Source organism: Macaca fascicularis, chromosome 14 (genome assembly GCF_037993035.2).
Source record: "Macaca fascicularis isolate 582-1 chromosome 14, T2T-MFA8v1.1".
NCBI lineage: Eukaryota > Metazoa > Chordata > Mammalia > Primates > Cercopithecidae > Macaca > Macaca fascicularis.
The window spans coordinates 17,207,328-17,220,277 of NC_088388.1; the positions used below are offsets into that span (position 1 = coordinate 17,207,328).

A 12,950-nucleotide genomic window follows, 5' to 3' on the forward strand; every position below is an offset into this window, starting at 1 on the left:
ACAAGGCCTCTACACAAAGCTCTGTAGGAAAGGGGTACTTTCTGTTCCCCAGGTATCCAGATACATAATATCTTCTGTGATTTTAAATTTCCCCCAAATTAATTTCCCTAGAAAAAAACTGAAAAATTGAAGGTGTCTTCTAGATACTTTACATGGAAAAGAATATCCATGTTTTCTCAGACCCGAGAACAAACCTGTTGGTGGAAAAGGCAGCCACCGCCTCTGGAGAGCTTCTGGGGGAGATGCCAGGACTGTTATTTCTACTACCTCTCCCAGTAGCGTCATGACCTAGAAAACATTAGTTGCCTTAATCCCCAGGAGACTCAAAACAAGTCATTAAAATTAAAGACTCTTTTCTGACGTAATTCAGGTTTCATGGAAACAACCACAGCTTTAGCAATATTTTTATGAAAGTTAACTTAAAAGTTTAAATATCATCTTCTTATGTTCCAAGATTATTTCCATCATGTCCTTTTTTTTTTTTTTTTTTTTTTTTTTTTGTAAAATGACCGAGTATAGCAGTAGTTTTCTTTTTATTTACTCAATAATTATTTCTTATTTATCTACCATGTCCCTGGTCTTTGCAAATCTTAGTTGTTCTCTCTGTTACACTAACCACACAAGAGATGCAGGGAGATTCTTCCTTCAGATCTCTAATCTACTTAGTTAATTATTGCCAAGGATATTAGATGCAGAGCATATTTTCATATATAGAGAGGACAGGACTGCAAATGTTTGAAATTTGTTTCTCAGTGTCTCCATAAGAAATTACATCTAACTACAACCAATATATTAAGGTATCTGATGTTGTTGCAAACATCCCACATATCCTGTAAACAAATATAATAATAGTAATGATAATACCAGTAATATCTGCTATTTATCTCCTCTTTGGTTCTGATTTATCATACAATTTTCATCAAGTCATCCAGACTCTTAAATCTCTTCAAATCCCACACTTCCATGGAATTATTGATTATCTTCTTCATCACCACTGATATTTCTTTAGGTTACTGTATTATTTAACACTTGTACTGTTCAATAGCCTCCAAATTGGTCTTTATGTCTATAAATTTATCCTCTTATATATGCCTGTCACACTGCCACTAACGTAACTCTTTACAAATAAATCTACTTGTATTTGTATATTTGTTTAAATCTTCATAAAATATCTCTTGAATGTCTATACTGGGGAGTTTTTGCAAGGCTGATATAATAAAAAAGAAAGTGGACCATGTGAATATATGACTTATTCCAAAATATATACATAAATTATGTGCAAACTAAACTAAACAAAGGAAAGTTACCATTACATCCTTAATAGTTATAAAATAATTGTGCTTATGTTTTTAAACGTAATTTTCAAAACCTACAATTAAAATCATTATTAACTTCAGCAATTTGGGTAATTAACATGTAATCAAATCATCATGTAAAACATGCAAATCTCACCAAACGTCATGAGTTGTGCAAATTAAAGTCTAGCAAAATAAAATAGCTTGTTATATCAGCCCTACAATAGGATAATTCCTCAGTGAGTATATATTAGTGATTTGCAGTTAATTATATGTGCATATCCAAGTTCCTAAAATTGACTTCCAAATCCTTCTTTAATAGACTTATTCTTCTTCATTTTTCTATACAAATTTTAGTGTCCATAAACATGATTATCAATATCAATGTATCATATGTCCTGTTCTACATATTTGCATATTTATGCAATGTTTCGTCAACTGATGCCACAGACCCTAGTAGACTGAACAAAGGAGGACGAACGTGAGAATAAAGACAAAGACAAAAGAGTATGTTTAGAAGAAGGGGTCAGGGAGCTCCTGGCTTCTAGTGAATAAGGGCCTTGAGCTTCTAGAGCCTTTTGTATTTATTGAGTAAAGGAGATAGGAGAAGGGGATGGTTGTCAGTCAGCAGTTTGATTTAGTGCAGCCCTGCATGACTGCTTTCCATGAACAGTAGGCTCCAGATACTCCAGTAGATAACCTCAAGGAGCACGGTGCCAGGGAGTGACTGCCCTCAGCACACCTTCTGGTGGCAGGCATAGATGTGAATTTGCCCACATCCTGCATTCATAATAAACAGTTTGCTGTTTGATCATATAGCCTCCAGTGGAATGCAGAGTTTTTCATGACCCTCAGGCTTTCAGCTCCCCACAAACTAGTCCATTGCTAAATTACTTTATTTTATCCATACAACAAAACACTGCTGAGCTGTGAAAACTTCCATGAGACATTTTCTGACTCCTCCCGACCAAGTTCAGTATTTTGGGGTACTCACAATTTCTGTGAACAGCCTGTATTTCATTGTTGCTCAGGCCACGGTGTGATGTAGTTATCTGCATATACATTTGCGTGGCTTTCTCTCTAACTAGGGTGTGGATTCCTGGAGATAACAAATAATTTATCTTTCACCTCTGTATCCTCCTCAGATATTTCTATGTCCACTCAAGCATGCATGTATATAAGTATAAGTATATATAAAGAGAACCCTTAGCTTTATTTTCTTCATCTGGAATATTTGTTCTCTGATACTCTTCATGTTAGGAGTAAGAATATGTCCACTGTTAAAGACTATATGTTAGTTGCTACAGCCAGAAATAAATCACAAGTATTACGTTCTAGCCTCCTGATTTTTACTCTGTATTATTAGGACCTACCTGAGGCCTTACCTTATGGTATGATTCTCACACCTTAAGTATGAGAATCTAATAGTCGTGAATTGAAAAGTCTTGACTGTACCAAAACAATTCCATTTATAATGTATGCTAATATGAATTCCATTGTTGTTCTTTTTCCTGACAGAATTCTAGCAAAGAGCATTTGCATTTGAATCCATACCATATTTAATCTATTCTAAGTCATTTCTTTTTTTCTTTTTTAGAATTTTTTATTTCCATACATTTTGGGGGAACAGCTGGCATTTGGTTATATAAGTTCTTTACTGATGATTTGTGAGATTTTGGTGCACCCATCACCCAAGGAGCATACACCAAACCAAATTTGTAACCTTTTATCCTTCACTCTCTTCCCACCCCTTTCCCCCAAGTCCCCAAAGTCCATTATATCATTCTTATGCCTTTGCGTCCTTGTAGCTTAATTCCCACTTATGAGTGAGAACATACAATGTTTGATTTTTCCAATCCTGAGTTACTTCACTTAGAATAATAATCTCCAATCCCTTCTGGGTTACTACGAATGTCATTAATTCATTCCTTTGTATGACTGAGTCATAATCCATCATATATATATATATATCATATATATATACACAATATAAATATAAATATACCACAATTAGCCAAATAGTTACAGCCAACTGATCTTCAACAAAGCAAACAAAAACATAAAGTGGGAAAAGGGCACCCTATTCAACAAATGGTGTTGCGATAATTGGCAAGCCACATACAGGAGAATGAAACTGGATTCTTATCTCTCACCTTACAAAAAGTCAACTCAAGATGCATCAAGACTTAAAAATCTAAGACCTGATACTATAAAAATTCTAGAAGATAACATATAAGTCATTTTATCTATGATAAAAATCTCTCTGACTGGATATATCTTACAGCTAAAAGTAAAGAAATCACTGTGTTGTAGTTTAATTAACAAAAGTTTATTTCTTGTGGAAATGTCTAATGATGGTAAATCTTATAGTGTGTGAACTATGAAATGGTAATTGAAGGGGGCCAGCCCCTCCACACCTGTGGGTGTTTCTCGTTAGGTGGAGCGAGAGACTTGAGAAAAGAAAGAAACACAGAGACAAAGTATAGAGAAAGAGAAGTGGGCCCAGGGGACTTGCGCTCAGCATAGGAAGGACCCGCGCTGGCACCAGTCTCTGAGTTGCCTCAGAATTTATTGATCATTATCTTTACCATCTCGGAGAAGGAGATGTGGCAAGACAATAAGGTAATAGTGGGGAGACGGTCAGCAAGAAAACATGTGAACAAATGCCTCTGTGTCATAAACAAGGTTAAGAAAATGTGCTGTGCTTTGATGTGCACATACATAAACATCTTTGTGCATTAAAGAGCAGTACTGCCACCAGTATGTCTCACCTCCAGCCCTAAGTCGTGTTTTCTCCTATCTCAGTAAATAGAACGCATAATAGGGTTTTACACCAAGACATTCCATTGCCCAGGGATAAGCAGGAGAGAGATGCCTTCCTTTTATCTCAACTGCAAAGACGCCTTCCTCTTTTAGTAATCCTCCTCAGCACAGACCCTTTATGGGTGTCACGCTGGGGGACGGTCAGGTCTTTCCCTTCCCAAGAGGCCGTATCTCAGACTATCATATGGGGAGAAACTTTGGACAATACCTGGCTTTCCTAGGCAGAGGTCCCTGCGGCCTTCCACAGTGTATTGTGTCCCTGGGTATTTGAGATTAGAGAATGGTGATGACGTTTAACAAGCATACTGTCTTCAAGCACTTGTTTAACAAAGCACATCCTGCATAGCCCTAAATCCATTAAACCTTGAGTCAACACAGCACATCTCTCTGCCAGCACATGGTTGGGGCTAGGGTTACAGATTAACAGCATCTCAAGGCAGAAGAATTTCTTTATTACAGAACAAAACGGAGTCTTTTATGTCTACTTCTTCTTACACAGACACAATAACAGTCTGATCTCTCTTTTCCCCACAGTAATGGCCATAGAGAAGAAGGAAGCATGTTGAGAAATATTTCAGAGATAGCATTTCTGTGTCTTGGAAAATGTGTAATCATCTATATAATTAGGGTAATTATAGCTATGTGAAGGCCTAATGTAAAAGTAATTCCAATCTATTGCCATCTTTTAAAATAAATGCTATTGATTAAATTGTGGCCAAAGAGTTTAGATAGATTTGCCTTAAATCATGGATAGTGACGTAGGCAAAATCTGCTATAGAATGGGTAGTGCTGTTACCTGTCTGTTGGTTTGTTGTATATGTTCCCCACCTAAATATTAATATTACTCTTTAATGATCTAATATTAAAAACAAAGAAACAAACTTCTTTTCAAAGTTAACATTTATGTTTTTAACATTAGAAGCATAAAACATGTTTTGCTGTAGGCCAAAAATATCCAGAACTAGCTCTAATTCCCACATTTCCGAAGATGGTTCTGCTTAGATTGCCTGTAATAACAATAAAAAAGTGGTTCCAAAAGAATGAAAGTTGGTAGATCAAAACAAATTTTAGAATATAGGTTAGTTTACCCCTGCAATTTATTTCCAGTGTTCTTAAGAAGGCTGCTTATTCACATGTTTAATTGATTTTTAAATTTTAGCATCACTTTTGTGCGGAAAAGAAAGATCAGCCTGTTACTGTGACTATGTAGAAAGAAGTAGACATAAGAGACTCCATTTTGTTCTGTATTCGAGATGCTGTTAATCTGTGACCCTACTCCCAACCTTGTCCTTGCAAGAGACATGTGTTATGGTGACTCAAGGTTTAAAGGATTTTGGGCTGTGCAGGATGTGCTTTGTTAAACAAGTGCCTGAAGGCAGTTTGCTTGTGAAAAGTCATCACCATTCCCTTAATCTCAAGTACCCAGGGACACGTACACTGACAAAGGTCGCAGGGACCTCAGCCTAGGAAAGCTAGGTATTGTCCAAGGTTTCTCCCCATGTGGTAGTCTGAAATATGGCTTTGTGGAAAGGGAAAGACCTGATCGTCCCCTAGCCTGACACCCGTGAAGGGTCTGTGCTGAGGAGGACTAGTATAAGAGGAAAGAAGGCCTTTTGGCGGTTGAGATAGAGAAAAGCATCTGTCTCCTGCCTGTCCCTGGGCAATGGAACATCTCGGTGTAAAACCCGATTGTATGTTCTGTTTACTGAGAAAGGAAAAAACCGCCTTAGGGCAAAAGGTGGGACTTGCTAGTGCAATGCTGCTCTTTATGCACTAAAAAGGTTTATGGAGATGTTTACATATGCATATCAAGGCACAGCACTTTTCCTTAAACTTCTGTCCAGAGATCTTTATTCATATGTCTTACTGCTGACCTTCTCCCTACAATGATCCTATTATCCTGTCACTTCCCTTTTTCTAAGATGGTAAAGATAATGATCAATAAATACTGAGGGAACTCAGAGACTGGTGCCTGTGTGGGTCCTCTGTATGCTGAGCGTCGGTCCCCTGGGCCCACTTTTTCTTTCTCTATACTTTGTCTCTGTGTCTCATTTCTTTACTCAAGTCTCTCGTCCCACCTAACGAGAAACGCCCACAGGTGTGGAGGGGCAGGCCACCCCTTCAACTTTTTGCTTGTTATTGACTTTTCTGTTGAGGAGATTTTCAGTTTGCAATAAATAATTGCTTATATGATTGATTCCTTGGAGTGTGGCTGTTGAAAAACATGAACTGTTATGCCAACATATTTGTAAGGAACTCTGTAATTTGTTCCATTAAAAGTGGTGTTTAAAAATGACCTCCCCCCACCAATAATTACTGTATACAACTAGAGACATAATATAATTATATGTATTAATATGACAGTTACTAATAGAAGAGAGGTGTTATACATTACTGTCTTGCACAGTGTTAATGAGTCTGTCAGATAAAATATTGAATTTTGAAAATTGAATTGAATTATAAAACAATATGGCCATACTCCTTATTACAGAAGTTGAGGTATAGACTGTGAAATATTACTCAGGGCCTGGATGAAAGGCTTAATATTCTTAGCATTTCAATGCTAAAAATGTAATTTTTTGAGGAATATATATATGTTAATGACATATTAAATACCTATAGCCAAAAAAAGCACTCTCAATAAATGATGTTGTGAACATTGCTATATAGTTTGGCAATGGAAGCTGGACATTTATTTTGTAAGCATCCATTCATTCAACAAACATGTACAAAACAAATAAAAACCAATAAATTTAAAACTCAGATCATATAAACTTGAGACAAAATATATAATGGATGTATTTTGGGATATATTTAGGATTTATTTTTACTGCATTTATTCTTAAGTTGCCCAAAATATGAGTATAAAAACATGAAAATGTAAACTACTTATTAAAAAGTTTTATTGCTATATAAAATTAAATTACATTACCAAATTATGGTTTTTTTGTAAATTTTATCCTTAGAAGCTAATACTTTTAAATCTGGAATATCTTATAAATCATTATGGAAAACATTAACACACAGTGGAAAAAAGAGAAAATGATTGAACAGAAACTTCACAGAAAATAGTTGAAAACATCATTGAAAATTAGATGCTTAGATTTTACAAATCCCTCCCTTTCTTTCTCTTCTCGCCCTAATTTTCAGGTTGAGACAGAGATAAATCTATTATCTTATATAACTTGGCATTTGGATATTATATTATATTATATCCACATTATAGCCAAAATACATTATAGAGATAATGTTTCTTTACACCATTTTCGGGGTGATTTATTCAATTTGAACATATCATTTCACTGGATACAAAACGTGGAATAGAGAAAGAAACTTAAATGCCAGATCTGCAACCTGTGGTTCAGTCACTTGTACCCCTTCCCTCATTCTGAATTACTCTTTCCATTCTATCAGGCCACGAAAGTCACCAACTACTAAGAGAGCTTACTGTTGGTGACTGTCATTCCCTTTGAAACAAGCTGCCCAGTAGAGTCTCATCTTAGTTACCATTAACAAAAATAGCCAAGAAAAATATAGGTCTCCTTACTATACAGAAATTGTGAGAAAAATTATGAGATTCAGCATGTGATTTGGCACCTTGGAAATTTGTTCCCTAGATCTTAAAGGGTGACCACCGCCTTCTGTTGCATTTGTTTTACCTATTTTACCAAGAATCAATTGCATTTATAATTAATATAAAGAGATGAAAACTGAGAATCTTGATATTTACTGAAGTGTTCAGATACAGAAAGATGTACACACTCTAGGTAATAAAAGAAGAGGGTTTTCCTTGTTCTCTGTGCATTGGAAACTGCAAGTCCTTCAGAAGCTGTGTTTGTTGAACCTAGTCTCATTTTCATGTCCACTCTCATAGTCCTTACACTGTGCTTTTGCTGCTGGGGCTTGCAAACTGCATTCCCCAGATGTCCTTTCTAGCTGCCTTCCTTTTAGATTCCACCAGAGGAAGTAAGGGAATAAGGGTAGGAGGGGGAGAAGGGAAGATGGGAAACAAATGGAAAAGAGAGAAGAAGAAAATCTCTTCTTGATTTTCCAGTTCCTCTTAATGTGAATTTAGCCACAATGGATAGTTGGTGGATTCCAGCTTTCCATGATAACCTGTCCAGAGGCAGGAGCAGCCATCTAGCACAGCCTTCTTTGGACCTTGTCTGAGCGTGTCACAGGAAACTGGAAATCTGAGTCCTAACCCAGCCTCAGCGGCCCTGACACACTGAACATTATGCCTCTTCCTCAAGGGATTAACACCGGGTGACTGAGCTGCTTCCACGAAGTTCTGACGTTCTGGGGACAATGTTTCTTCCCTATTGCCCTCCAATATTAAGAGCAATAGCTGCTTCCTAAACTCAACAATCTTTAAATAATAGAGCATCACCTGTGTGCTCTTTTGGGCCTCTAATTGCTAACATTTCATGAATTAGATCCGGCAGAGCATTTGTTCCCCTAAGTAGACCCTGACTGCTAGAACACTCATGACAATGTGGACCAACTCACAGTTCTTGAAAGCTCTCTAAGTGCTCTAAATCTGCATAGTAATCCCAATATGCTTATCATAGCTTCACCAATATCTACTCATCCATGCATTTCATAACAATAAAAGATTTTTTAAAAACTTCTCATATGCCACTGATGATGAAATAGATAAAAAGTTAAATAAACCCCAAGACTCAATGACTTCATTTAGATACACACTGAGTTGCTTCCTGATGTCAGTAAGTACACATATATTGTGAAATTTTAATCTCAATAAAATTCCATGAGGTTAAAAGCATTATCCCATGTTAAAACGAAGGAAACCAAGGACTGAAGAAGGTAAATTACTTGACAAATTAAAAAGCCAGGGTCAAAACACCAACCTCAGTTTTGAAAAACTCAAACCTATTGCTTTTCTAATATTGTTAGGGACATAAAGAGAGAAGTTTAATTTAAACAAGTAAATACAATGAGGAAATTGACATAAGTTGTAATGGAGTCACAAAGAAATCATCAATGATGCATATATTTTAATAGTGAATTAAGAAACGTGGTTTAGGTACATATGGAAAGAATAAAATAAAAGAAAGTTCAGCCAAAAAAAAAAAAAAAAATGAAAAGAACATGAACAGAGGTTAAAAGTCGTGTCAGTAAGCATCTCTTCATCAATAGATTTTAGAGTTAGTATGAAGATAAACAGTAAAGATAAATTAAGAGAAGCGGGTTAATTCAGAAATGCTGTGATTCATAATAATGGTTCTAAATTATTACCTGTACATATTTATTTTATATGTATATACGTGTGTGTGTGTGTGCACGCGTGCATATGTGTGTGTGTGTGTATAATAGAGAGAGAGAAAACTAATAATTATGTTCCAGAGATTATTCTAAGCTCATTTTATGTGATTCCAGGTTCTTTAATGCAATGCCCCTAGAGTCCTGTGAAATTATTATTTTTATCATCTATCAAATGACATAGTACCCAAAATTTCAATGACATTGGACACTGCAACAGCAGAAACAAAATAATGAAGAATAAAACAAAATAAACAAGAAACATAAAAAATCAAACAATGACAACTACATATATATTCATAGATATATGGAATTCTCATTCTGTACAAACTTTGACGATGGTGTAATCGTCATTATAAATAATGGAAATTTTATTTGTAAAAGAATCATAGTTTCCATAATAGATACTGAAATAAAATGTAACTCCTCTGAGTTCTTCATTAGATTTGTGAAGGTTTTACAGAAAATTAAGTGTTTGTATCTTAATAATGCTGTGGCTCATATCCATTTAAAACATCTCAAAATTTATTTTTACAAAAGTTGGCTGCAAATTTTAAAATATGTTCGATCCTATTACCTTAAATGTAAGAGAAACAAAGATAAGTGAATCAAAAAAGGCTCACTCATAACTACTGAGCTCCTTCTTCTCTCTACTCCAACACTGTGCCCCTCCCATGAACCCCCACCTGCCACTACTTGGGAATCCTGAATTGTGCTAATAAAATCTTCCCTAGGAGTGAATTTTGGAACTCATCACTTTTCTGAGAGCTTCTTTCACATCTTTATTTCTCACGCTATAGATCAGAGGGTTCAGCATAGGAATCACGATAGTGTAGAACACAGTGGCAACTTTGTCAGCATTTCCACTGTTGCCTGAACTGGGCCTGCAATAAATGGAAAGGATTGTTCCATGGAAGACAGTGATGGCGGTGAGGTGGGAAGCACAGGTGGAGAAAGCTTTATGCCGGCCCTCTGCAGAGCGCATCTTCAGGATGGTGGTAAGAATTAGCAGATAGGAGGTCAGGATGATCACGATGGTAACGCTCTCATTCAAAATGGTCACCAGGAACAGCAGTGCCTCATTCAGAGTGATATCAGAGCAAGCAAGACTTAAGAGAGGAGGCAGATCACAGAAGAAGTGGTTTATCACATTAGATCTATAGAAGGGGATCCTCAGAGCTAAGCACAAGTGAATCAGAGAACACACCGTCCCACAGAAGTAGCAGCAAGATGCCAGCTCCACACGCAGCTTCTGAGACATGGTGACTGTGTACAGCAAGGGGTTACAGATGGCCACAAAGCGGTCATAGGCCATCACAGCCAGCAGGAAGACCTCAGTGACCCCACAAGTGCAAAACAAGTAGAATTGCACCATGCACCCCAGGAAGGAGATGGTTTTGTCCTTGCTGAAGATATTAGCCAACATCTTTGGCACAATTATTGAGGAGTAGCAGAAATCTATGAAGGACAAGTGGCTGAGGAAAAAGTACATGGGGGTGTGGAGCTGAGAGCGGACCTGAATCAGTGCAATCATGCCCAGGTTGGCTAACAAAGTGACTCCATAAATGAGAAGGAACAGCAGGAAGAGGCCGACTCTCAACTCAGGGACATCTGATAGTCCGAGGAGAATGAACTCAGCCAGAGCGGTGCAGTTTTCCTTGCCCATGTCTCCAACTTATGTGAGATTGGAAGAAAAAGAAACTTAAAAATTATTCTTCATTATATAGTCTAAATTTTAGTTTTGGCTGTATCCTGTAAAAAGACATCAGAAAAAGTTGGATAGTTAATCTTATCAGCAAAGAATAAAACTTTTTGTGAAATTTTTAAAAGTCCAACATTGTGTAACACAAATGCATAAACTTAGTTGAGTTCAAAGATCAAACAAAAATATTAGCATTTGTATGAATTTATATTGTTCTTTTAATTAGTCTTTCACAATTGACAGCTTTGCACTGAATCATTGGGAATGAGGTCAACTTACTATTTAATTACCCTCCTTACTCTTTCAAATTCAAATCCCATTTTCTTAGCCAACTCCAAATATTGGGATGGTAAAAAATAATATTTAGAATCTATGGCACTTCTCCCTGAATTTTTTGTTACAATGATGAGAAATACACTTATTTAAGATGTTAACAGTCAAGCATTTGTATTTTACTGATATATTTTAGATGAAGAAACTCATTTTATAATCTGTATTAGTATTTTCTCTGTAAAATTAGCATGGTGATTTGGTTAATTATACTTTTCAGTGTCAGCCATGGTTTAGGGAATTGGTACTCTTGAGGACAACTTACTGTAACTATGACTCCTCAGTCTTAAAAAATTATGTCTTAAATAAATTTACTGCTTTCAATCTATTTGAAGACCTGATCAAAGATGTGCACAGGAAATTACTAGGAAAACTTCCCACTGCTGCTTTGCAGTATTATTTGTAATATTAAAACTTAGAAATAAAATATCAAATAAGAGAAGATGATCACAATTGTAGTGTGTACAATATAAAAGCATGCAGTTATATAAAGGATAACTTTAAATCATTTTAATGATATCAATAAATGACTGTGAAAAGGGATAAAATAGTTAAAAACAGCCAGAATGTAGAGAAAAAATATTATATATTATGATAATGTATAATATAAATATATATATTTATTCCACACACACAATCGTATACTTAATCCTTGCAACATCCATGAACACAAATATTTATTTTAAAAAATCTATTAACTTGTCTTACTTCTCCCAAAGTATCATTATTATGGAGTGAAATGGGGAAAAAGGTTGGAATTTTTTAAATTAGGGACACATACTTTTCAGACCTTTGACACACAGCAAACGTAAAGTGAGGGTGAGAATCCTGTCATTCTTTCTCTTCCTGACCCTTGATAGATTCATACATCATTGTAGAGGCACCAATCAAGCACTCCTGGAAGAAAAAAATCTGGACTAGAGACCAACACAGCCAGACATTTTTCCCATTCTTCAGCTGATTTCAAAGATATACAGCGTGCATATTACTAAATGCCAGGTTGACAATTTTAAAAATTGTTTTGATGATACGGTTTTCTCTCTTAAAATGACCAGGAGAGGTGAGTTGTGTATCCTTCCCTGAATCCAAACTAATACACACTTTTGAAAGTCCTTTCCTGCTTTCAAATCTAAAGAAAAAAAAATCAAGCTGTTAATTGCACACAGAGCAGTGATTCTTTGTCAAAAGTGACTTTGATCCCAATGACATATTTGTCAATGTCTGGGGACATTTTTGGTTGTTACAACAGGAAAGGAGTGCTATTGACATGTAGTGGGGATGCTGTTGAACACTCTCCAATGCCCTCTACAAAGCACATGAAGGCCCCTGCCCACAGCACACAAAACAAAACATTATCTGGACCAACATGTCAATGATGCCTTAGTTGAGAACCCTGCCACAGAGAGACATTTCGACATGCTTTTCACAAAGACAAAATAATTCCTCTTCTTTCTGCTTCAGAGGTTGTTCTCATGTCCATGACCCTCCATGTCCCTCCATGAACAGTCCTGTTCCTG

General features: G+C 36.2%; 1 protein-coding gene across 1 annotated transcript; it reads right to left on the reverse strand.

Moving 5' to 3' along the window:
* Positions 1–10,057: 10,057 nt before the first annotated feature.
* Positions 10,058–11,166, reverse strand: LOC102121392 (olfactory receptor 5L1). Its single transcript, XM_005577894.4, has one exon. It carries the CDS (start codon positions 11,065–11,067, stop codon positions 10,132–10,134), a length of 936 nt encoding a protein of 311 aa, XP_005577951.3. The 5' UTR covers positions 11,068–11,166; the 3' UTR covers positions 10,058–10,131.
* Between the last annotated feature and the right edge of the window lie 1,784 nt (positions 11,167–12,950).

Excerpts from the sequence above, each read along its gene's own strand:
- LOC102121392 (XM_005577894.4), bottom strand. The coding sequence starts at position 11,067 with ATGGGCAAGGAAAACTGCACCGCTCTGGCTGAGTTCATTCTCCTCGGA.